Consider the following 24,027-nt stretch of genomic DNA (forward strand, 5'->3'; position numbering starts at 1 on the left):
AAATTTATAATGGGTCAAAATTATTTTTAGAACAGATCATGTGACTAGCACCTTAGACGGTCATTTGCTTTGCAGATTGTTTAAAAAAAATTAGGGGAGGACAATTTTATTTTTCAAATGATTTTTTTCTTTGTTTGAAAATATTTTTTGGGGATTGAAGCCACTTTTTTGAGGATTGAATGATTTAGACTCGAATGTCTTACCCATAATATGGCCCAAAAACAAAAAGGCTTGCTAAACTCAAAGAAAACTTTTTAAATTCAAAATTAAGTGTTCAAATGCTAATATTTGAGCCTCAAATATTTTTTCGCATTCAAAAACTTTTCTATGATTGAAATTTGCCTTTTTTGATTGAAGTGATTTTTTGTTTGAAAATATATATTTTTTGTTTGAAGCAACTTATTTTTTGATTGAATAATAAAGACACAAATGTCCTAGCCAAATTGTGGCCCAAACGCAAAACATTACTCTTATCAAAAAAGTTGCTTCAATCAAAAAAAAAAAAAAAAAAAAAAAGACTTCAATCAAAAGAAAAATTCAAAGAAAAAAAGCTTTCAAATGCATTTTTTTTGAGTTTCAAATTTACTTTTGCATTCAAACACATTTTTTTTGATCGAATAATGAAGACAGAAATGTACCTCCATATGGCTCCGCCCATGGGATACAATTTTTGACTGGGGTAACTACATTGGCACAACACCGGCGGGCATACCATATTCAATGGAAGACAATCTTGGCGAAAAATATAACTGTCCTAAGCAGCCTGATTTAGAACTTCCCTCAAGAATGATGGCAAACAAAAAAAAAAACGCTCATTTTTTAAACTTATTATTATACATATTCTTGTAAGTTAATTTTATTGCTTACACTGTGTTTTGGGGTCATCAACATGTTAAGCCCCCCCTGGCCCGAAAGTCAAACTCCGCCTATGGTCAACAGATACCTATTTAGCTCTTTGTTCTCCGTTTTATCGCGACTTCTAGTCAGAAAAATACGATACGATAATAATGTTAGCACATTACCCACTTAGTTTGAAAGCTACGACTTCAAATCTTGGGACAATCAGTCTTGTGTGGAATAGGTTTGTAATGATACAGATTGAAAAAAGCCCTTGCATCGAATTGAATCGTGGCAATAATTGTATCGTTCAAAGAATCAATATCGTATAGTCATGAAATAGGTGATTTAGCTTTAAATAGGGATGTAACGATACATTGATATGGATCCATACCAGTTAAGCAACGAGCCAATCATTTGATTGAAACGCGAACTAAGGGTGGGAACCTCTTGGTACCTCACGATACGATACAATTTGCTATACAAATGCCAAGATACAGTTGATCTCACGATATGGCGATACAACGATTATCGATACATTGGTCCGGAAATCATTCTCGGATTTTCTACAAAACAACTAATAAACAGGAAAAACTATCTTTATCCTTCTGATGTAGGTATATCACTAGTAGACGTCCAATCCATTTGAACTGGGAGGGTAGCAGCGGAAAAATGCCCTAAAAATCGGAGTGTGACTGTGAATGCTCTGGTTTTTAATGAACGAACGTTCATTCGCTCATCCCAGTTTTAATAGATTGGGCGTCGAGTACCGTCAATGGCAGCTATAGCGTTAAATAAGACACTTCAAGGTGGAAGATTTTGGTAGCAACTTGTTGGTTCCTTTTTTTTTTTTTCTTTTTTCAAACATTGACACCTTCTTAAAACGATATCTCGATTCTTGGCATGAGCATATCGATAACCTTTTGGGATGCAAAGTATCACGATTAATCCGTATTTTGATATTTTGTCACAACCATAACCCAAACCGTCGATCAATAAAGGCATCTTTCAGATATGTTGCTCTGTTAAAAGAATGTTTTCTTTATTCAAATATCTGAAATGTTTAAGGAACAAAATGGTCCAAAAATTGCTTTTATTTTTCATTGCTTTGATTGGTCTATATAATATCGTGTTAAATTGATTGGAGGCCCTCCAATCGCGCTGGCCTTTATATTATTAGCAAATATTGTATCATCGTCCAAGGAATCGATATTGTATCATGTTGAATTTGCAAGCACTCTTCGAGGATTCGTTTAAGTAGAGTGGCGTTGTAATGTAATGCAATTTGTTTTGAAAAAGTTTGCATTTAGTTTTATTGATTTGGGTGGATACACTACCCTCTAGTGTCAACAGTGAATATGACATACCTCATCTAACATGGTTGGAACTTGGATCCAGCTGCTCCCTGTTAAGACCAAGATAAAGTTGTAAGTGTTTGTTTGAGCTAATAGGATTGTTCATGCAATCGTAATTTAGTTTAGAGGTATATTCAACAGTTTTTTGTTGGAATATGTGTTTGAACGATTTGTTATGAGCACTGTTAAAAAAAGAGTTAGCATTTTTATAGCATTTAAGCTAACAGCATTTTACGATGCAAGTTCGCCAATTGTTCTTTTGTTGTACTACTTCGATCCTCATTAATTAAAAAAAAAAAATTCTATTTGAAGCTAAGCGCATGTTTTTTAATGTATTTTTAAATGCCTTTATTGCTCTTGTGATATGAAAGTGCAATTCTGCAGTTTCAAAAAAACACTCGGGGAATTTTATTTTGTATTCACATTTAATGCTCTTTTGAAAGTGAAATTTTAGCAAGCCTTTCTTTTAGATCTTCTAAAATTTGTTCTGCAACGTATTAAATGTTCCGAATCCAATTACTCGATTATTTGGACTAACTAAATGATAGATTAATCAATTACTAAATAATCGATAGCTGCTTCCCTACAATATATATATATTGTGAAAAACTGAATTCTTCAATATGCATCCTAATGTTGTGGTTATGCTAGATATGCTGTTTGTTATCAATAATCAATTTTTTAAAAATCCCATTTAGCTATAAAATGTGTGGTATTGTATTAATGTTAGTATGAACATTAATTAGAAGAATATATCTTAAATCATAGTGTTTACAAAAGGCAGACATTCATGGGAGGATTACAGGCTCTCTGCTATGGAGCCACACAGAGGCATGAAACACACAGCTGTCATGGTTTGCCAACTCTGAAGAGGATAAATCGGAGAGAACCCTACTGGAGTCCACAAAGCTGACTGTGAACGTTGCAATAAAAAAAAGGTGCACGCCACTAATTCTAATCTAGCACTGGGGCCATCTGACCTCCCATCTACAGCTCACTTACTGGCCATCTGGACCGCCACTTGCCCCTCCGTCGGAGAGGAGAGACCACCCAAGACCTTCCATCGGGGAACTGACAACAACAACCCCAGATAGGTAGCGAAAGATGACAAAAGGACAAAGAGGTGAGAAAGAGAGGTGAGATGACAAGGGCGGCATGCTGAGGTGAAAATGGAAAAGAAACGTCCCCTTAAATACATACACACACACAAACGCATGCCCGGAGATAATATCTGTAAAGCTTTTTGTAAAAAAAAAAAAAAGAAAGAAAAATAAGCTGAAAAGTGACTTTGAGGCCAATAGTTTTCCTGCTTTTGTGACACTCCGAACTATTACACAACCCAAAAAAAAGACTGACAGCGAAATAATAATTCATGTAAAAGAATACAACTAGTAAACGCAACAAAGCAAGACAACACTGATATCTACTGGTGTCTGTTTGTCATTGCGTTAAAGCTTGAATTTCCAAGTCAAGCTTGGTGAGGCGACAAACTGGACAAAATTTTCATCAATAGCAGCAAATGCTTAGAATGATTTAACAACCATGTTGGTTGTTTATTTATATTTTTGAAAACTTCTAAAAAATTGTTATTTTAAGATGTAGCTTTAGATGCTAGTAATATGTTACAAATATTGTTTAACTGAAATCTCTAGGGGATGGATGTTCTCTGTCTACCTAAACCCTTTATCAGTTAAATGATAATTTTTGGTAATTAAAATAAAAAAAAAGAAAGAAAACACTTAAAGCATACCTCCAGTGGTCAGCTGAAATAATACATATATGGTTCCCTGAACTATAATGCAAATTTCGAGGAATCTCTGGTGTTATCATATTTATGTCAAGTAGGGCTGAACGATATTGGGGGGAAAAAAACTGGCATTCCAACTTTTTGGGGCGTTTGAGATATATTGCGATATTAAAACTAGAAGAATTTTTACCAGATGACTTGAATAGCTCTGTTTGGGAAAACTTTATTATGCCGTTTAATCCAGGCTAAGGGGGTTCATCTGTGAATGATAAAGATGGCTGAATGTAAAAGGGATCCATGTCTCTGCACACAGCTTTTGTGAGGCAAAATATGAGTTTGCGCGTTTATAAAAAAACAATAACAAAAAAAACATTTGCACGTCCTGCAATGGGACTATTGCTAATACGAATATCCCAATGGGGAGGTTCAAACGATTTTGTACAGGCCAAATGCAAGGGCATAGGTCTGGTCTCAATATTGTTATATCAGTATAACACCAATATTGGTAGGGATGATATAACAGCATAACCTGCATTTACACTTTTTGCTGGGGACGAGTATTATTGAATAGGGGTCAGGGCTACATTTTTCACAAATATCAATTAATTAATTAGCAAATTCAAATTGCAATATTTGAACATATATTATATTACCAGACACAATAAATACAAATGTGATTCTAATCTCTTGACTATCCAGGAATGCAAAAACAAACATTTGTCTAAAGACTACTCAACATTGTCTGTATAAATTAGGGCTGTCTAAATTATCGCGTTAACGAGCGGTAATTAATTTTTTAAATTAATCCCGCTAAAATATTTGACGAAATTAACGCACAAATGCCCCGCTCAAACAGATTAAAATGAGAGCACAGTGAAAGGTGTACTTGTTGTGTTTTTCGGAGTTTTGCCGCCCTCTGCTGGCGCTTGGGTGCGACTGATTTTAAGGCTCCTTTGCTGCTTTAAGACCACATAAATGAAATAAAAACGAAAATTGGGGAGAAGGGGTAAACCTCATTTCGCACAGTTTAAATAACGTTAACAGTAGAAAACACATACACGAGGGCACTTCTCTCTAAGCGGCCTCCTACTCAAGTTTTGACGGTTAGCAATTTCACAGTATAATGTTATGCTAACCCTGATGCAGGTTGTACTTTCAGTAGAAGGGCTGTCAAATTTATCGCGTTAACGGCCGGTAATTAATTTTTGTAATTAATCACGTTAAAATATTTAACGCATTTCATGCATGCGCGGAACGACCCACTCATGCATTGTCGCAAACAGACTACAATGGTGCCGTTTTACGTATATTGAGAGCTAAGAGGCAGAGACAAGCGAGTGGAGTGGACACAGGCATTCATTGGGGCTGCGCTATTTATTGGCATAAGCTTTGGCATCTCTTCCAAGACAATTATAACTATTGTGGCGAGCGATTGGGGAAGAATGACAGGAGAAGATATACCATTTGCAGCCACCACTGACAGTCATGGTTGCCCAACTTCCCATCATGCATTTGGGTGGAACAGTTAAGTCGCTACAGTATCATTTACTGAAAGCACAACAAAAATAATATTCCTATCTCTCAAAAAAAATAATGTTCACAAAGAGAAAAGTGCTCAATGCAAAGAGAACTGGCATTCCCAATTAAAATAGCTATGCAGTATAATACTCAGACTTTGGTCAAACTCTATTGAAACATTTTGTTTAGCTCAACAAATACACTAGATGGCAATATTTAGTCACAATATACAGTACAAACTATCAGAGGTCTCGTACGTTGTGAAGTCAACACTCAAATGAACGTAAGGTGCAACGAACCTGGAAACTACGGCGTCAGTCCAGGGCCAAAACGCTCTACAAAAACATGGGTAGATCTCTAAATAATTTCAAACTCGGCCTTGACACCATGTGGTGCATTTCAATCACTACCTTCCACAATAGCGAGCTATTAGTTTATTTTTTGATTGAAGATAGCTATGCAAATTCACATAAAACTTACTCAGACTTCGCCTTGGCTAGATCTCTAATTAATTTAAAACTTGCCATTGATACCTTGTGCTGTATTTCAATCACTACCTTGCGTAGTTAAAGACACTGTGGAAGAACGGCAGGGAGCCCATGTGACGTCCCGCTTGGCGATGTCAACAATGACGAACTATTAGTTTATTTTTTTTGATTGAAAATTTTGCAAATTTTATTAAAACGAAAACATACACAGGGGTTTTAATATACATGTTATAAATGTTTGGACCCACATTTATCTTTTAAGAATTACAAGTCTATCTATCCGTGGATCCCTTTCACAGAAAGAATGTTATCCAACAATAATTTACAGAAAAATATGGCATATTTTAGAGATGGTTTGAATTCCGATTAATTACGATTAATTAATTTTTAAGCTGTGATTTACTCGATTAAAAATTGTAATCGTTTGACAGTCCTAGAAATTAGCCTTGTGTTTCCCACCTCCACGATATTTTTACATTACTTACAGTGGCTGCCGAAAAAAAATTTCTAATATCCCTCTTCTTCGAAGGGGGCGGAGGAGGCGGCATGTTGTCGACATGCTGTCTGTCTCAGGAGGCTGTGTGTGTGTGTATGTGTCGTCAAGTCATCAGCCAATCAAACGTGCGTTTAAGGAGGAAAAAAAGGGACCAGCATGTTCAGCAAATGAAAAGGGGTAAATGTCTGAACATAATGAAAATAATTCACTTAATAATGGTAGGGTCAATTCTATTCTTACAACATATTGCAAGACAACTTAAATGACCTTTATAACTGAAGTCATTATATAATGCAAATAAGGTTGCTTCAAAGTTGGTGGGGACAACTGTCCCTATGCAAAACTACACCCTTGGCCCTATATATAGACACTACTCACATGACGTCACAACCACACCTCCGCGCCATACTGTCCGTCTACTCGTCGTTTTGACGCATTACCGCTACGTAAATTCCTCCTATTATGGCGTGTTTTTCTGCTCGTTAACATTAATAATCAAAATGGTGAAGGCGTGTGTGGCGGTTGGTTGCAATAACAAAGATAGACGGAGCGACTTGAAGTTCTACTGTATTCCGAGAGACCTGGAGAGGAGAGCGAGATGGACTGCTGCAATTCGATGAGAAAACTGGGCTCCAAACGATTACCACGGATTATGTAGTAGTCATTTTATATCTGGTAAAATGCATTTAATATATATTTAGAGGGTTTTGGGCTGACAACCACAATTAAGATCATTGCGAGGCTAATCGCCGACAACATACAGTTTCAAATTCAAGATGCTCATTTCTTTCACCATCATTACATTTTGAATAATATTTAGCTGGTACCAAGTGAAAGAAGTTGGCCTCGTCTACGGATCATCAGTTAAACAGGTGTGTCCAAACCTTTTGCAAAGGGGGCCAGATTTAGTGTGGTAAAAATGCGGGGGGCTACCTTGGCTGATTTACATAGAACAATATATTTAAACAAATGTTAGCAAACCCTTCTGTGTGTCACATTTGCTTTATTATTTTTTTTAATTCATAATTTCACAGTCTCGTCTTTGTGGCGTTCTCTTTCGACACTCGGGCTCTTGCGAAATACTGCTGCTGTGAAATGAAACTAGCTTCAAGTTGCTATAATTTCTCGCTGCGTATCTTCCCTGTAATGTTGTCGTACATGTCAGCGTGTCTTGTTTGGTAATATTGCCTCACATCGAACTCTTTGCAAATCAGGCAGACACAGTTGCGTGTTTTATTGAAGAAATAGTCCAATATCCACCTATCCTTGAAGCGTCGGCCATCGCAGTCAACTTTTTTTTTTTTTTTTTTGTATTGATTGTCCTCATTTTAGAAAATTGAAAGTAAAGGGTCACACGGGGTAATGTTGCTTAGAGTGCTGTTCTTAAAGTTTTTCAAAGTTTCGTGAGAATAGGGTGAGTTTCTGTGGACAAGATAGTTGTAGATATCAGGGTAGCAGATGTCAGGCAGAGAGGGCAAAGACAGCGGGTCGAAAAATATCGATTTAGGCATCAAATATGGATCTGGCGAATGGATAGACTGAAGCTTTTCCACATAACGCCTTTTATTAGAGGTGTGCAAAATTTCCGATTCTTAGATTATTCGCGATTCGGCCGTGGAAGATTTGAGAACGATTCACAAACATCCAAATTCCGATTATTGAAATATGCGAAGTAAAGCGGAAGTACACAACACTCAGCGCGCCGCGCGGTCTTCGGGACGGAACGGAGCGAGAGTAGCTAAACATCATGCTTCCCATTACCCGGCCCCTCGGGTAATGCCAATGCTCAACTCACGGCTCTAGCTCAACTCATGCAACGAGATAAAAAAAACAACAACATACCTGACTGCTGCCGAAAAGCTGTACATCCATATAATGTTACGGTGGATATCATTTATATAGGACTAGATTTGGGAAGTGTTAGCAGCACATCTACAAAAAGCTAGATGCGGACGTTATAAATGGCCGCCATCTTAAAGCAGTACACTTCCCTGCAAGGCTGTTGTAGCGAACCTTCCAAGCAAACCTAATTAACTTTTTATCTAAAATACTCCTAAATCGGTAAAATATTGACTTGAATCTATCTTTAAAATAGTTTTAAAACTTTCACATGTCGAAAGTAGACAAAAGGGAAATTATGGAATAACGGGAGCAATTTTTACAAATTTAACGGTGGATTCACAACATTAAATTAATTGAATGTAGTTTAAAGCTGCTGATACAGAATGGGGACTGGAGTTTTTTATTTAATGTTATTTTTGTATATTTGTTTACTGCTATATGTTAACTTGATACTGAAATAGTAGTGTGGTTTAGCCAGAGAGTATTTTTGAACAATTTTAGAACTAATGTAAAAAACATTAAAAAAAAAAAAAAAAAAAAAATTTTTTAAAGAGAAAAAAAAAAAGGAGGGGGGTGCATCAATAATCGTTTCATAATCGAATCGGAGCCTCTGAATCGTAATTGTAATCGAATCGTTAGGTGCCCAAAGATTCCCAGCTCTACCTTTTATGCAACGCATCCAATGAGTTTACAGCGTCTGAAAGCACCGGGGCTTCCATGAATTGCTCTATAAACTGAACGACTAATTGAAACCATTAAGAATAGGGCTAAACAGACACGGACAATATGGCGGCCGGATACAGCGACACGTCATTCTGTGACGTCGGTGAGTAGGGTCTATAGTCTTGTATTTGCCAAAATTACCACTGTGGTAAAATGCCAAGTCATTTCCATCAGAATCCTGTGCAAGCCAGGACTGCCAGCAACATTCAGATGACCCATTCAAATCAGCGACGCTGTGTCACGTTGCTGCTCCCTGCAGACCAAGAAGGAGGCAATATGGCTGCGCACTGGAGCTGTCCTGGCATTTCGGAATGAGGTTACAGCAAACTTTTCAAAATTAACAATAATCATATGAGTGTAACATAAATGCGTTTGAATGTCGTTTTTCCTGATTAATTTCTTTTTTTCCTGCTGACCACTGGAGGTACAGTTAAAAATAATAAAGACCTGGTGACCACATACGTGTACATCACATTTTGGGTTATGTAGGCCACCATATTAAAATATGGTAAACAAATGTGGTTGACATGACCTAAAATGTCATGTCCACATATGTGGACACACATTGTCTAAAGTATTTATTTATTTTTTTTAAAATATTAATCATGATACTGGGAGGACTAGCTGTGAAGGATCATGTTTCAGGTGTCAGTGATGGCCCTAGACGTCTAATTCATTTTGACCGGGAGGGATGGCAGCAATCATTCGCTCCAACCTTTCGAAGTCAAAATGAGTCATTTCTAACAGGTGCCAATGAGTTAAATAAGTGCCCTATAAAGAGTTAATTGTTTGTATCCAGCGTAAGAATGAAAAAGGCCAGTAAGTATGCAGCTTAAAAGCAGCACAGAGAGAGGCCACGCACACTAGGGAAAAAGTGTAGCATGTTCTCTTACAAAGTAGATGTCGGTGACTGGCACGTCATCCTCATCGTCCACCGAAGCCTGGCTGGTGCATCCTGAGCCCGACGCGTGGCTGGCAGTGTCCGGCGTGACCACCACCAGTTTGGGGCTGCACGGAGCGGCTGCCGTTGCCTCGCCATCAGCGGAAACGACAGCAGCTGAAGCGACAGCGGCGGGCGAGGCAGCGGCTTCGGGTGCTGAAGAGGAGGTGCAAGGTGCAGCAGCAGCTTCCTGAGCCTCACTGCGAGAATAAAAGAGGCGTTATTTGTATGATATTTAAAAACTAGCAACTACTGTAGGTACTGCTCTAGACGACAAGCTGCCGTATCAGAAGGCTTCCTCACCGTCACAGACATCCTAAAACGAATTCCATATCAAAAACCAACATACAAAAAAAAAAAACTCAACTTCAACAATCTGACATACTTACATATGATTGGCTAAAATATTACTGGCACCCTGGACAAAAAAAGTACCTTCATTCATTTAAAAATGTCTGACAACAGCTATTTTGTAAACACTGCCTTTTATTTACTGTGCATTTTTCACCACTATTACATATTAGAAAAAGAGAAATCCTGTGTTTTTTCACATAATAAAACAGATTATTTCCCCTGGGATGCATATGAGAAAGATGTTTGTTTCTTTAATGTGAAAAAGTCTGGCTGCTTCATGCAATTAAATAACAATTATATCATAAAAAATGATATATCAAACAGATGTTGATGTAAATTACATTGAACCTGTTGTTTCCCAACCAACGTATCTGAAGTGATCCGTGTTGTTTTCTTCAACAATGACGATAACGAAAATATCTCGTCGACGAAAAAATTATTCATGACAATGAGAGGTGACGTTACCATGACGAGCTAAAAACGTGGCTTAGGAGACTAGCACGTAATGTAACATATGCGTACATTCTCATATTGTACGTGCCGCACGTCAGCTTGCATCGTAGCACTGTTTCGGTTGTGTCACTCATGTGAGATGTGCTGTACCACTCTCTCACTCTCCTAACCGGAGTTTAGGATATGTTTCAATCTAGGCTGTGCTCCGTTTTGCTCGTCTGGAAACACATGGTAAGATTTGATTACTTATTTTGACAAGAGAGTAGGGGTGTGACAAAATATCAAAATTGTGATATATTGTGATATTTTGTATCCCAAAAGGTTATCGATATGCTCCTGCCAAGAATCGAGACATTGTTTTAAAAAGGTGCCAGTGTTTAAAAAAGAAAAAAAAAAAAGAAAGAAAGAAAAAAAAAAGGGACAGACAAGTTGCTACCAGTCTTCCACCATAATAGTGTCTCAGGTAACTCTAAGGCTGCCATTGACGGTGCTCGACGCTCAATCCATTTAGACTGGGAACGTTCGTTCATTCGAAATAGGGCTGCAGCTATCGATTATTTTAAAAGCCGATTAATCGATCAATTATTTATTTCAAATAATGGAGTTATCGGATAAGGCACATAAAAAATTAAAATACCTTAGCTGAGCCTCACACGCTATATATTAAAAAAAAAAAAAAAAAGATCTATGTAGAACAAAAGAACAATTAGCTAAGTTACATAGCAAAAGTCCGCTAGCTTAAATGCTATAAAATGCTAATGCTTTTTATAATGCTCTTAACAAATGGCTCAGACACATATTCCCACAAAAAATGGCTAAATAAACCTTTAAACTAAATTACGAATGCATTCAAAAAATCATTAGCTCAAAGAAAAACTTGGCTTATGTTGGTCTTAACAGGGACCAGATGGATTCAGCCATGTGAAATGAGGTAGACAAGAGGGCCGTGTATCTACCCAAATCAATGAAAATAAATGCAAACACTTTCAAAACAATCCATTACAACGCCACTTTAATTAAACAAATACTCGAAGCAGCAAAATTTGATTTTTTTTTCTTTTCTAATCGAATACTCGAGTTAATCGATTAATCGTTGCAGCACTAATTCGACACTAGAGCATTCGCAGTCATTCCGTCCGATTTTTCGGGGCATTTACAGGTCACTTGCTGTTCATTTACAGGTCATGTCCTGTTGAGTTTGAGTCACTACCTAATCATTTGGGTGATTCCCAGGTCACTTCCTGTTCTGTAACTCAAAATAAACAGGAAGTGACCCATAAAATACCCCAAACCAACAGGAAGTAACTAAAAATCTACAGGTAAATGACATTTAATTCATTGCCTGGCATTGGCTGCCAATGACAGCCATAGACGTTCAATCCGTTTGAAGTGGGAGGGATGGCAGCGAATGAACATTCGTTCATTCGCTGCCACCCTCCGAGTTCAAATGGATCGGACGTCTACTAGTGCTAAACTCATTCCAATTCACAGCAGAAGCTTGTTTTTCTGTTAGTTGTTTGTAGAATATCCTAGAATGATTTCCTGACCAATGTGTCGATAATCGTTGTATCGCTATATCGTCAGATCATCGTTATCGTGAGCTTTGTATCGCAAATCGTATCGTATCGTGAGGTAAGGTTCCCACTCCTACAAAAGAGAATATGCAATGTTGCTTTAGCCTTTAAAGGTCTGTCCTGAGCAATAATCGCACACTAAATGTAACTTGTCACGTTAGCGTAGCAGTAACATTAGCATTACCATCAAATTTAGCATGGCGAGCACCCTCTTAAACACTCTTACTTTTTTTTTTTTCCATACAGTTCGTGGCGTCTAGGTGGGTTCAATAGAAAAAAAAGTACTGCTTTTCCTGATAAGTGTGTATTTTCATCACTAAGGTAGTGTTGTCTACGTTCATTTGAAATTATTGGAAATCTTTATTCATATTCGGACTAAAACTTTTAAATTTTATAGACGAAAACATTTTAAGTAACTGTCGACTAAATCCAGATGAAATCTGTATAAGATTTCGTTGACTGAACTAGATGAAGACGAACACATTTTGAAATGACTAAAATATGACCAGGAAAGTCCATAGTTCGCTTTCTTTGGTCCGCACCACAACACATTTGCTCCATATGTTTTTTGATGCGGTTCCTTTTCACATTGCAATTTGAGCGAGCGACCCAGGATTTGACGACAAACCTAAACATGTGCAAAAATCGTTCAATCATTGGATGTAACGGTCTGGGCAGGGTAACATGCTAAAATAAGGAAGTAAACAATCACAGAGCTCCCGAGTACTCTTGCTAGCTTAGCCACTCTGGTGTCTGAAACTAACAAATAACTAAAAAAAACTACCGTATTTTTCGGACTATAAGTCGCAGTTTTTTTTTTCATAGTTTGGCTGACTTATGTGTGAAATTATTAACACATTATGATATCATTTCACATGTTATTTTGGTGTTTTGGAGTGACACTGATGGTTTGGTAAACTTGTTAGCATGTTTTTATGCTATAGTTATCTGAATAACTCTTAATAGCTATGGCCACGTTCGCGTTCTGCCTTTGGCAATGTGTGTTCAATTGTATTATTGACTTTTTTATGTTGAAATGCATGGTTTTATTTTGTGGCGCTTTCACGCCCAACTGGGTGTGCACTCACACTTGTTTAAGCGATGAAGAGCGCTCACACGCCAGAAGAAGACGGACAGCTACGCAGCGTCTCTGAGCGAGTGGGCGAGAGCGAGAGAGCGAGGCAAAGACGGTTGCGAACCTACGTTCATTGTTTATGCTTGTAAAATATCTCTACAGAGGCAACACCTGTGTGTATCATCTTTTCTGTTGTTGTGTCTTTTCCACCCGCGATCGGACACTTAGAGCCAGTTGTGTGGTTGTTTGAACGATGTGCTAATGCTAACGAACGCATGCTAACCGTTTGTGTCATTGCTGTAATAATAATAATAATAATAATAATAATAGCACCTAATTATCATTTATTTACGTTGATGCGAACCTGTTTGGTATCGAGGACGAAATTGATTCAGCAAATTTTACAGACGTCCAGCATCGTTATTTGGGAGTTTAGCTCGCTGTATAGCCAGGACTGAGCCGTAGCGTCCTGGTGAGGACATATTCGCATTTCCTTGTTCATGCACTGTACACTGTACACTTATTCAGCATGTTGTTCTCTATTGTATTTTTATATTAAATTGCCTTTCAAGATGACATATCTATTTGATGTGTTGGATTTTATCAAGTAAATTTCCCCCGAAAATGCGACTTATACTCCGGTGCGACTTATATATGTTTTTTTTCTCTTCGTTGGGCATTTTATGGCTGGTGCGACTTATACTCAGGTGCGACTTGTAGTCCGGCAAATACGGTGCACAGAATTTATTGAAATCAAGTCTACCCACTAATTAAACCCTCGCTAACTCCAATATTAAGACTGATGTCCAAAATTCTGAACTTCCCCTTTAGGACTCATAAGTATTTTCATCCAAAAAGCTAACTCAAAACTTAAACGGACTGTCAAAAACAACACACTACATGCCCAAGGAAATGATCCAACTTCACTTAATTCTTCTGAAAATATTTTGTATTTTCATTAGAGCTGAAACGAATACTCAAGCAACTCGAGTTTAAAAAATGATCCGAGTAATTTTATTCACCTCGAGGAATCATTTAATTTTGCCAGCTCTAAGCATCACGTTTTGCCCGGACTACTTTTAATGCGGGACAACGCGCTGACGTCACGTGCGTAGAAGAAGAAGCAATAAAACAAAAAACAAAAACAAAAAACTTCCTGCAGCCGACAGTCGCTACAAACTACGCCGACGTTGCTAAAAACTACGCCCGCATGACGCTAGTGTGGTAGCAGGAAGTGTCCGATGCGTCTCATAGATATCGCATGCATTTAGGACTAGATGCGAAATGACAGACTCGGCCACGTCTGGGCAGCGTTAGTAAGCAGCCGCCATCTTTGAGCAGTACACAAACGTTACTGTCATTCGCTCGCGTAACGTTAGCCCTTCGGAGGGCTAGGTTTCTATTGATTATGACCACTGTCGATGCGTGGCTAACGTGTCTTACATTCAGGCTTTATTTAATCTGTAAAAACACAGCGCTGTAGACCGATGAGGGTGTAAAATTAAAACATAATAAAGCTAACTGTCAGTTTTAGCTCAGTAGTCATTGCTGAATAAAACACCAAGTAGCACTGGTCCCTAATGTGCTTCAATACAGCAGGTATCATACATTTATTTTGAACACTGCAAAAACTCAAAATCCTATCAGTACTTACAGTTTAGACGAACTTAAAACTTAAGTAGAACTTAAAAATAGCTTGACACAAATGGAAATTCAAGTGAAACACGTGGGAAAAACACGTAGCTTTCAAGTGATGTGTGTTATCAAGCGTAATTACATTTTTAGGTAAGAAATATGTTTTTTTTAAATAAGATCTAGAAGTTTTTTGAGTGAAAGCAGTGAATTTTTTTTTCTAGTCACATTTGAGATGCAATTGTTGGCTGTTTTCAACAATGAACATCAAAAATAAAGACATTGATTGACTGAAAATGGTTCAATATTGGATTAAATGTCTTTTTTCTCATGTATATTTATAATTGCTCTTTACCTAAAAAAAAAAAAAGAAAAAAAAAAAAAGTTTTATCCAATTACTTCATTAATCGATAGAATTTTCAGTCGATTATTCGGTTACTAAAATATTCGATAGCTGCAGCCCTAATTCTCATCTAGCAATTAATCCTTAAGCGCCTTCCATAAATAAAATCCACCACACGCACAACACCATCCTCCCAAGATTTGCAAGTCTTTGAGATTTTATTGTAATGTTTTAATCTGTTGCTTGTGTGTTGAGGTGTTTTCTTCTTAATTCCACACTGTTTCTCTGCCACCCATAGGAGCATAGTTAGGAGTCCTTTTTATATCTCTTCTCACCCTTCTGTTTTCCCTTTTTCTCCTTGTGTCAAGCACCTTATGGTGACCTGACAGTTTTCCTCCCCCTGTGTGCGTCACTGTATTTTTATGTTCCTTGGGTGGGTTAAAAAACGAAAATTAAATAGAACACTCAGTTCACTTTGTTGGGTAGATGAGTCACCCTATCGTTACCCAACTCCACGTTTAAGGCCTCTAGGCCATATATCTCACCACATCCCTAGCAAACAAACCCCGATCCTTCCGAACTTGCACCCTCCTCTTCTCCTAGAAAACCTATCATCACGCTGAATTAATTGTAGCGTACAGAGACGAGATTAGAGCTTTTTTTTTTGTGGCAGTCAAAACAAAAATCAGGTTAAAATGTACTGAAAATCAGGTCATGGAGGCTTTACGGGTGCCGCCTCAGGCCCTCAGGAGCACTGGCCTACTTCTACTTGCTAGTTCCCCCAAATTTTTCACACAAGCCTCCAGCAGCATTATTAGTGCCATCATATTTACTTTCTATTTAGGTCAAATCAATGGTATGCTGAGAAGGTTGAGGACTCCAACAACCATTACATGCATATTTTGGTCATATGGATGGGAATAAAACATTTTTCAACTTTAGTGGCTCCAATATAGCAGTGCTGCTGTACCTGGGTTCAAGCAATGGCTGGGGAATTGTGATGGTTGGCTCACTGTCGTGTCTCTTTAACTCCACCTCCACTGTGATGGTCTGCTGGTCCTCCTCACGTACACGCAGTTCCTCCTGGGTCCTGCAAGCATTAAAAAAAATGTGTCTCCATCAGTGTTGTTTTTGTCAAAAATGACAGTAACGAAAATATTTCGGCGAATTTTTTCATGACGATGACGTGACGAGGTAAAAACGAGGGGTTGGGAGACGAGAATATACAGTGGGACAAATTAGTATTTAGTCAACCACTAATTGTGCAAGTTCTCCCACTTGAAAATATTACAGAGGCCTGTAATTGTTAACATGGGTAAACCTCAACCATGAGAGACAGAATGCAGAAAACCCCCCAGAAAATCACATTGTTTGACTTTCAAAGAATTTATTTGCAAATCATGGTGGAAAATAAGGATTTGGTCAATACCAAAAGTTCATCTCAATACTTTGTTATGTACCCTTTGTTGGCAATAACGGAAGCCAAACGTTTTCTGTAACTCTTCACAAGCTTTTCACACACTGTTGCTGGTATTTTGGCCCATTCCAGATCTCCTCTAGAGCAGTGATGTTTTGGGGCTGTCGTTGGGCAACACGGACTTTCAACTCCCTCCAGAGATATTCTATGGGGTTGACATCTGGAGACGGGCTAGGTCACTCCAGGACCTTGAAATGCTTCTTACGAAGCCACTCCTTTGTGGCCCTGGCTGTGTGTTTGGGATCATTGTCATGCTGAAAGACCCAGCCACGTCTCATTTTCAATTCCCTTGCTGATGGAAGGAGATTTTCACTCAAAATCGCTCGATACATGGCCCCATTCATGCTTTGCTTTACACAGATCAATTGTCCTGGTCCCTTTGCAGAAAACAGCCCCAAAGCATGATGTTTCCACCCCCATGCTTCACAGTGGGTATGGTGTTCTTCGGAAGCAATTCAGTATTCTTTCTCCTCCAAACACGAGAACCTGTGTTTCTACCAAAAAGTTCTATTTTGGTTTCATCTGACCATAACACATTCTCTCAGTCCTTTTCTGGATCATCCAAATGCTCTCTAACGAACCGCAGACGGGCCTGGATGTGTACTGGCTTCAGCAGGGGGGCACGTCTGGCAGTGCAGGATTTGAGTTCCTAGCGGCGCATTGTGTTACTGATAGTAGCCTTTATTACTGTGGTCCCAGCTCTCTGTAGGTCATTCACTAGGTCTCCCCGTGTGGTTCTGGGATTTTTTTCTCACCATTCTTGCTATCATTTTGACGCCACGGGGTGATATCTTGCATGGAGCCCCAGACCAAGGGAGATTATCAGTGGTCTTGTATGTCTTCCATTTTCTAATAATTGCTCCCACAGTTGATTTCTTTTCACCAAGCGAAGAGTGAAGAGTTACAGAAAACGTTTGGCCTCCGTTATTGCCAAGAAAGGGTACATAAATAAGTATTGGGATGAACTTTTGGTATTGACCAAATACTTATTTTCCACCATGATTTGCAAATAAATTCTTTAAAAATCAAACAATGTGATTTTCTGTTTTTTTTTCCACATTCTGTTTCTCATGGTTGAGGTTTACCCATGTTGACAATTACAGGCCTATCTAATTTTTTCAAGTAGGAGAACTTGCACAATTGGTGGTTGACTTAATACTTAACTTCATTTTGAGACCTGCGGCTCATAGTCCAATGTGGCTTATTTGTTGATTTATTTGGGTTAATAGATAACACTTTATTTGACAGCGGCGTCATAAGACCGCCATAATTATGATATGACAGTATCATGGGCATTACTGAATGCCTATGACAGATGTCATAAAGTGTCATCTTACAAATTATGTCATTATGTCACTAACGTCATTTATGTCCAACTGGGATCTTTTATATCCATTCAAAAGTGAGATAATTTGCCAGATAACACGAAATGACATCTGTTATAAGCATTCATTAATGCTAATGACAGTGTCATGTCATAATTATGTTTTATGGCGCCACTGTCAAATAAAGTGTTACCAAAGACTGTCACTTGCAATAACCCTTTAATGCCTGCAATATGAAGCAATTGTCAGAGAATCACAAAATTTGACAAATAAGGTCTTAATGAAGGCTTTTTTTCAAATTTGTAAAAAAAAAATTAATATAATTAATTAAATTATTATTTAAATATTAATTAAATAAATAATATATTAATATAAAAGTAATATGTGTAATATCTATAACCCTTGCTTAATCCTGTTTTTTTTTCCTCATGGAACCTGCAGATGCATGAGTTGACTTGCATCCATTATTTTTTTTTTTTTTTGAGGAAAAATAGTTCAAACTTCTGAATTAGTCCCAAAATCATGAAATTCTAAGTGTATCAAATGTGATACATTTGGGAAGAAGGGGTTAATGAAACAACTGGAACAGGAACTGATGAAATAATTCACAGAAAAAGCACAGAACATGAATTTTAATTAGTATTTACATCTCTAGCGCGGCAATGCATGCTGGGAGGCATATTGGACAATAACAGTTGACAGAAGGTGGCAGCAGAGGTTGACTGTCTCCCCCCAAGGGGAGCAGTGATGGCCAAATGAAGCTTCTTGAAGCAATTAAGTTTCGCAGCCAATTGGGTCAAAGCTTCATGGTGGTTCAATTGGTCTTATGACAGTCGTATGATGCCGCGATGTCAAATTAAGTGTTACCGGTTAATATCTTTTGGTGTAAACATCCCATAATGCAGTGATGACAGCTGCGGCTTTTAGTCCAGTGCGGCTTATCTATGAACAAATATCGGTTTTGTGTCAAATTTGGTGGGTGGCGGCTTATAGTAAGATGCGCCTTATAGTGCGAAAATTACGGTAACTGTCACTAAAATTAGACGAAATTTGTATGAGATTTCGTCGACTAAAACTAAACGAAGATGAACACATTTCAAAATTACTAAAATATAAGACTAATAACTGAAAGTATTTTTGTCCAAAAGACTAAGACAAAAAATGAAAAGGGCTGCCAAAAACAACAATGGTCTCCATTTATGTTGATAACCAGCTATCAAGTTTAAAAACAATGTTTTAAATTCCTATGTGGCCAGCTTACCTTCCATCATGGCTGAGAGACTGGGTGTGCCTCCTGGAGACAAATGAAACATGTCAAGACACAAGAATCCTACAATATTGGCACATCACAGTCAAAAAAGATCAGAGCCAGCAGCCAGAGATGTTTTTACCACTTCTGTGGCTGTGACGCTACCACAGAAGCATAGCAATACATTCATTTGAATGAATAAGTAGCAGAAGTGGCGTTTTTACTTGGACAAATACTGGTCGATTGCCAACCACTTACTTAGAGATGGCCACATTCCAGGGAAACGACAGTACTCATTTTTTACTATTTAATGAGCCATTAATTCATTTTTATAGAGCTTGACCTCATGAGGGTTGAGCAATGCCCATCCTTGCTGATTTTGGGTGAGTTGCCAGGTAATTTCAGGTCAGACAAGCATTCACACCTATCTTCACACCTATGAACAAATTAGAATGCTTAATGGAATTTAGTTGTATGATTTTAGAATGTAACAAGAGAGCTGAAGTAACAGGAGAAAATCAGGTAACAGTGGAGTTTTAGATCTCAAACCTGGGACGCGGATGTGAGGTCACCATCACATGAAAAAAATCACCAGCCACTTACAAGTGTAAGTGGGATACATTCCAGGGAAACTGCAGTACCAACTATTACGGTCTAATTTGCTTTTATTCCAATCTAGAAAGTGCTGCAACATAAATTAAGAAGAACAGATGGGTCGTATTGTTGCTGGGCAGAATTCTAATCCGCAATGTTGTTTTGCTATTATGGCATAGTTGCATCAGAAAGAAAGAAGAATTGTATCATTTGATGCCAATGGCAACTTTCTACATTAGAGCTGAGTAATATGACGATATATTACACGTACATTGCCAAAATGATGGTAAATTATGTATTGTCGTGAATTTCTATAATATATTATAAAAATACATTGTACTCAACTCTAATTTGCTTATAATTTTTCAATCAATGATGTGGAACGGCCACTAGATAATCCTACCAGCAAACCAGGGGTAAGCTAAATCACCACACAACACAAACATATGGTGCAAAAATAAATCAAACAGTTAATGAGAGTGAAATAGGTTCTATTTATACTACATTGGGAAAGAATCAGCCACTAAGACGAACTCAATTATGAATAACTTTTTCTCTATATAATTTTTTGTTCTAAAATGTTTTTATTACATTTATATAGGTCAGAGATCTCAAACTTGCGGCCGCAGGGGCAAAATTGCCGCCCAGGAGACAATATTTTTAGGCCCCATTTAACATTTATTGTAGTACTATTGCTGCTCGCAGCTATTTTGTGATGGGCCATAAAAAATATTTAAATCATTTTAAATAAAACGAACAAATTAATTGGAGATGTATTGGGGTGGAGATTATTTAAATAGTAATAAATGAAAAAGCATTAACAAACAAATTAATTCATAAAAGCCACTAGTAATTAAAATATAAATAATTCTAAATGAAATAAAATTAAAACAGTTTTTAACTTAAAAAAATAACTGCAAGAAACTGGAAAAAACTAAAGACATTCAAAAAGTGTGGCCCATGTGTATTTTGCTCAGGGTATTGTATTGACTCATTTTTTTTTGTTTTGTGCTCTGGTGACCTCACACTTCTTAATTGTTTGGCTGCCATTAATGGCCATAGACGTCCAATCCATTTAAGAGTTAAAGTCAGTTTAAATGGATTGGACATCTATTGCCGTCAATCGTTGTTTCAATATCAATTTCCTTGTTTTACTAACTACAACAACACATACTCTGTGACCTGGGCTGGCAGTGAATGAGTTAAGTTAATGATAACTTTTAATAAATGTCCAGTGTGGTGACCACTGTTCTTGACATTTTTTTATTAAATACCGTAATTTCCTGAATATAACGCGCACTTTTTTTCCCCAAAATCAACTTGTAAAATCATGTAAAAAATGTGCGCATTATAAACAGGTACATGGATGGAGACAGAAATATATATTATATATATAAACCGATTTTTTCTTATTGACACGGCCACGTTGTGTTGAAGAAACGTATGCGGCGATCCGTTGCCGACCATTACGGTATGTGACGTCACCATTTTGTTTCGGTAATACTCCACTCTGAATGATTTCGTCTGTGTGAAATTCTGCTTTTTTCACTCTTCATAAAGCACAGAATTTAGTTTCTTGAACTCATTTGAGTCAACGTTTATTGCAGCTCCGCAACACGGATCATAACAAACGTAACAACACAGACTTCCTGTGTGTATCCATCAACTATATCTGTCCCGCGGGAAACTCAAACCCAATTAACAATAGTTCCTATTGTTACTGTCGTGTCGACAGCGATGAGCTCTCTCGGATTTCCGACTTACGTTCTCACTTTCATTTTACCGTATCAATCCATGGAAGAAACATATATTCATCATGATGAAATGAGCAAGTTATACAGCAGCCTTTAAAAGAAAAGTCACATCTGTTTTGTTTTCTCCTAGATTCTGGTAAGTTTGAGAAGTTGTCAAATCATATTATTACTGTAAATATTGTCAGTTTATGGTAATGTTTTGAACTACCAATATGCTATGCTTGTGCTGTGTTTCACCAGTCAGTAAAATGACATTTCTGTATCTGTACACGAGCTCTGTTTTCTTGTATTCTTCTTATTATTGGTGCTAAAATTAGGGTGCGCGTTATAAACGGGTACAATAATTTTCCCTAGATTTTACAAGTAAATTTGGGGTGCGCATTATACACGGGTGCGCCTTATATTCAGGAAATTACGGTAATCATAAATATACAAAATCCTAGAATATTGTTATTGTGATATAATATATATAAAATGGCCTCTACAGGTAGTCCCTGGGTTACGACGTACTCGACTTACGCGATTTCGACTTTGTGACGCCGGAGTTTCGTCCATCATTTTGTGTTTTTTTGTGTTTTCGTCTTTTTTTTTTTTTTGTACCTCGCGGTATCTTGTTTCTTACTTTGCTTTATGAAGATGACTTCTTCTGTCTTCACTAAACGTGAAGTTGTTCACCTTGACAGCAAACAAAGCATTTGTGCTTTTTGAAGCTTTTTAGTTCCTTCAAAATGATCAGTGTTCAAACCTCCATCTAGTCTGTTCAATATGCAAATTTAGTAGATTGAATTAGCCTAATTTGCTTCACAAAAGTCCGCTATTTTAAATGTTATGAATGCTAACATATTTACAATTATGATGGCAAATCGCTCACATATAACTCCACAAACTGTTGCGCTAAACTTAATTACAAATTTATACACAAACATATACTGTATCAGCTGAAGCAATTTACAGCCTTATGTGGGCCAAACCAGAATGCAGCTATCCTTTATCCATGTGAGACGTCTGAGTGCTCCTGTATGGAAGCATTATTAAACGACTGTCCAGCCAGACCCAACGCTGCCACCCGAGTGCAGTTTATTCTCCACCATTAAACAAAATCCCAATGCTTTTGGACTTTTTGGATAGTTATCTTGAATTTTTAAAGAGGGAATCCCGTTTTTCGATGAAATTCGGGTGACGTCGCCAGCATGGGAACGGAACTCGTTCGTAACCCGGGTACTACCTGTATTGTGATAGAAGATTTTTTTCCATATTGCCCAGCATTAGTCTGCACACAAGCGAGGAGTGTGAAACATGATCCCTCGTTGCATCACATTTTCTCATGAACTGAACTTCTAGGCTTTAAATTGTGTAGAAACGTTACCTGTAGCGCGGGTGCTCAGTGGTGTCGCAGGGAGATCGTTCGGGGATGGACAGAGAAGTCGTGGAGGACAGTGTGGTGGCGATGGATGCCGTGGTGGCTTCCTCAAACGACGGTGGCGTGCATGGCAGATCGGCGCGGCCTGGATTTCAAAAACAACTGCTGATACAGTATTTGAGTGTAAAAAAGAAGTCAAAACAACACCTTTACCTTCATCTTCCAGCGTCGGGAAACTGCGAGCGCCTCTGAGATCGTAGATGTTCTCGTCTCTCTCGGAGGCGAGCTGGCTGGCAGACCAGGCGGGGCCGGGACCGCCACACTTTGGTACAGTCAGCGACACGCGGCCCTTCTTGGATGGAGACGATTTCAAAGCTAAACAACACATTCAATATTATTAGTTTCGACTGTCTCCAAATATTTTTCAGTATTTATCATTAAATATTGCAGTTAAGATAATCAGATGGTTGACATTTTCCCAAACTGGTCCTCTTTAACTGTGGAGCCGTCTTTTAGTGATACTATGATGAATGTCGATTTAAAATTCCACATTAGCTTTCCTACTTGACCTTTTCACTAAAAAGTTAAATCAAAAAAGCAGCCCAACTCTTTGACGTGATGTGAATCAGCACCCAATAAGGCAGTTTGAAGCCTATCTTTTCTTTCCTCCCTTTGCGGCAGTGCTTTGACTATGTAAGGCAGCAGACGGGACTCACAGGAGCTCTTCCTAAAAACGGTGCTGCTCATGAACTTGAAGAACCTGTCGGCGTAGAATCCGGGCCGGTGGACCGAGACGGTGTCCTGCGGGCGAAATGCGGTGGGGTTAATGAAGTACTGGCAGATTCGACCATCTATTAGTCCCTCTTGTGTTCAATTTCAGTAATGTATGTC

The 24,027-nt window shown here is 38.0% G+C and overlaps 1 protein-coding gene across 7 annotated transcripts in view; it reads right to left on the reverse strand.

Annotated features, from left to right (window-relative positions):
- Positions 1 to 24,027, reverse strand: part of pip5k1ca (phosphatidylinositol-4-phosphate 5-kinase, type I, gamma a) — an 85,549-nt gene that overhangs the window by 10,489 nt on the left and 51,033 nt on the right. For 2 of the 7 annotated variants that reach the window (XR_009063837.1, XM_057840970.1), the window contains exons 11-18: positions 23,853 to 23,937; positions 23,350 to 23,511; positions 23,143 to 23,281; positions 19,441 to 19,473; positions 16,348 to 16,467; positions 9,900 to 10,146; positions 3,195 to 3,263; positions 2,205 to 2,242 (exon numbers count right to left, since the gene is read on the reverse strand). Coding sequence is in view for 5 of the 7 variants with exons in the window: in XM_057840970.1 (XP_057696953.1) it covers positions 2,210 to 2,242; positions 3,195 to 3,263; positions 9,900 to 10,146; positions 16,348 to 16,467; positions 19,441 to 19,473; positions 23,143 to 23,281; positions 23,350 to 23,511; positions 23,853 to 23,937 (888 nt within the window). In the remaining 2 variants the exon portion in view is untranslated. The remainder of the gene's footprint in view (positions 1 to 2,204; positions 2,243 to 3,194; positions 3,264 to 9,899; positions 10,147 to 16,347; positions 16,468 to 19,440; positions 19,474 to 23,142; positions 23,282 to 23,349; positions 23,512 to 23,852; positions 23,938 to 24,027) is intronic. The other 5 variants (XR_009063838.1, XM_057840972.1, XM_057840971.1 and 2 more) reach the window with 3 other exon arrangements.

The sequence above is a fragment of the Corythoichthys intestinalis genome, chromosome 7 (assembly GCF_030265065.1).
Source record: "Corythoichthys intestinalis isolate RoL2023-P3 chromosome 7, ASM3026506v1, whole genome shotgun sequence".
NCBI classification, from domain to species: domain Eukaryota; kingdom Metazoa; phylum Chordata; class Actinopteri; order Syngnathiformes; family Syngnathidae; genus Corythoichthys; species Corythoichthys intestinalis.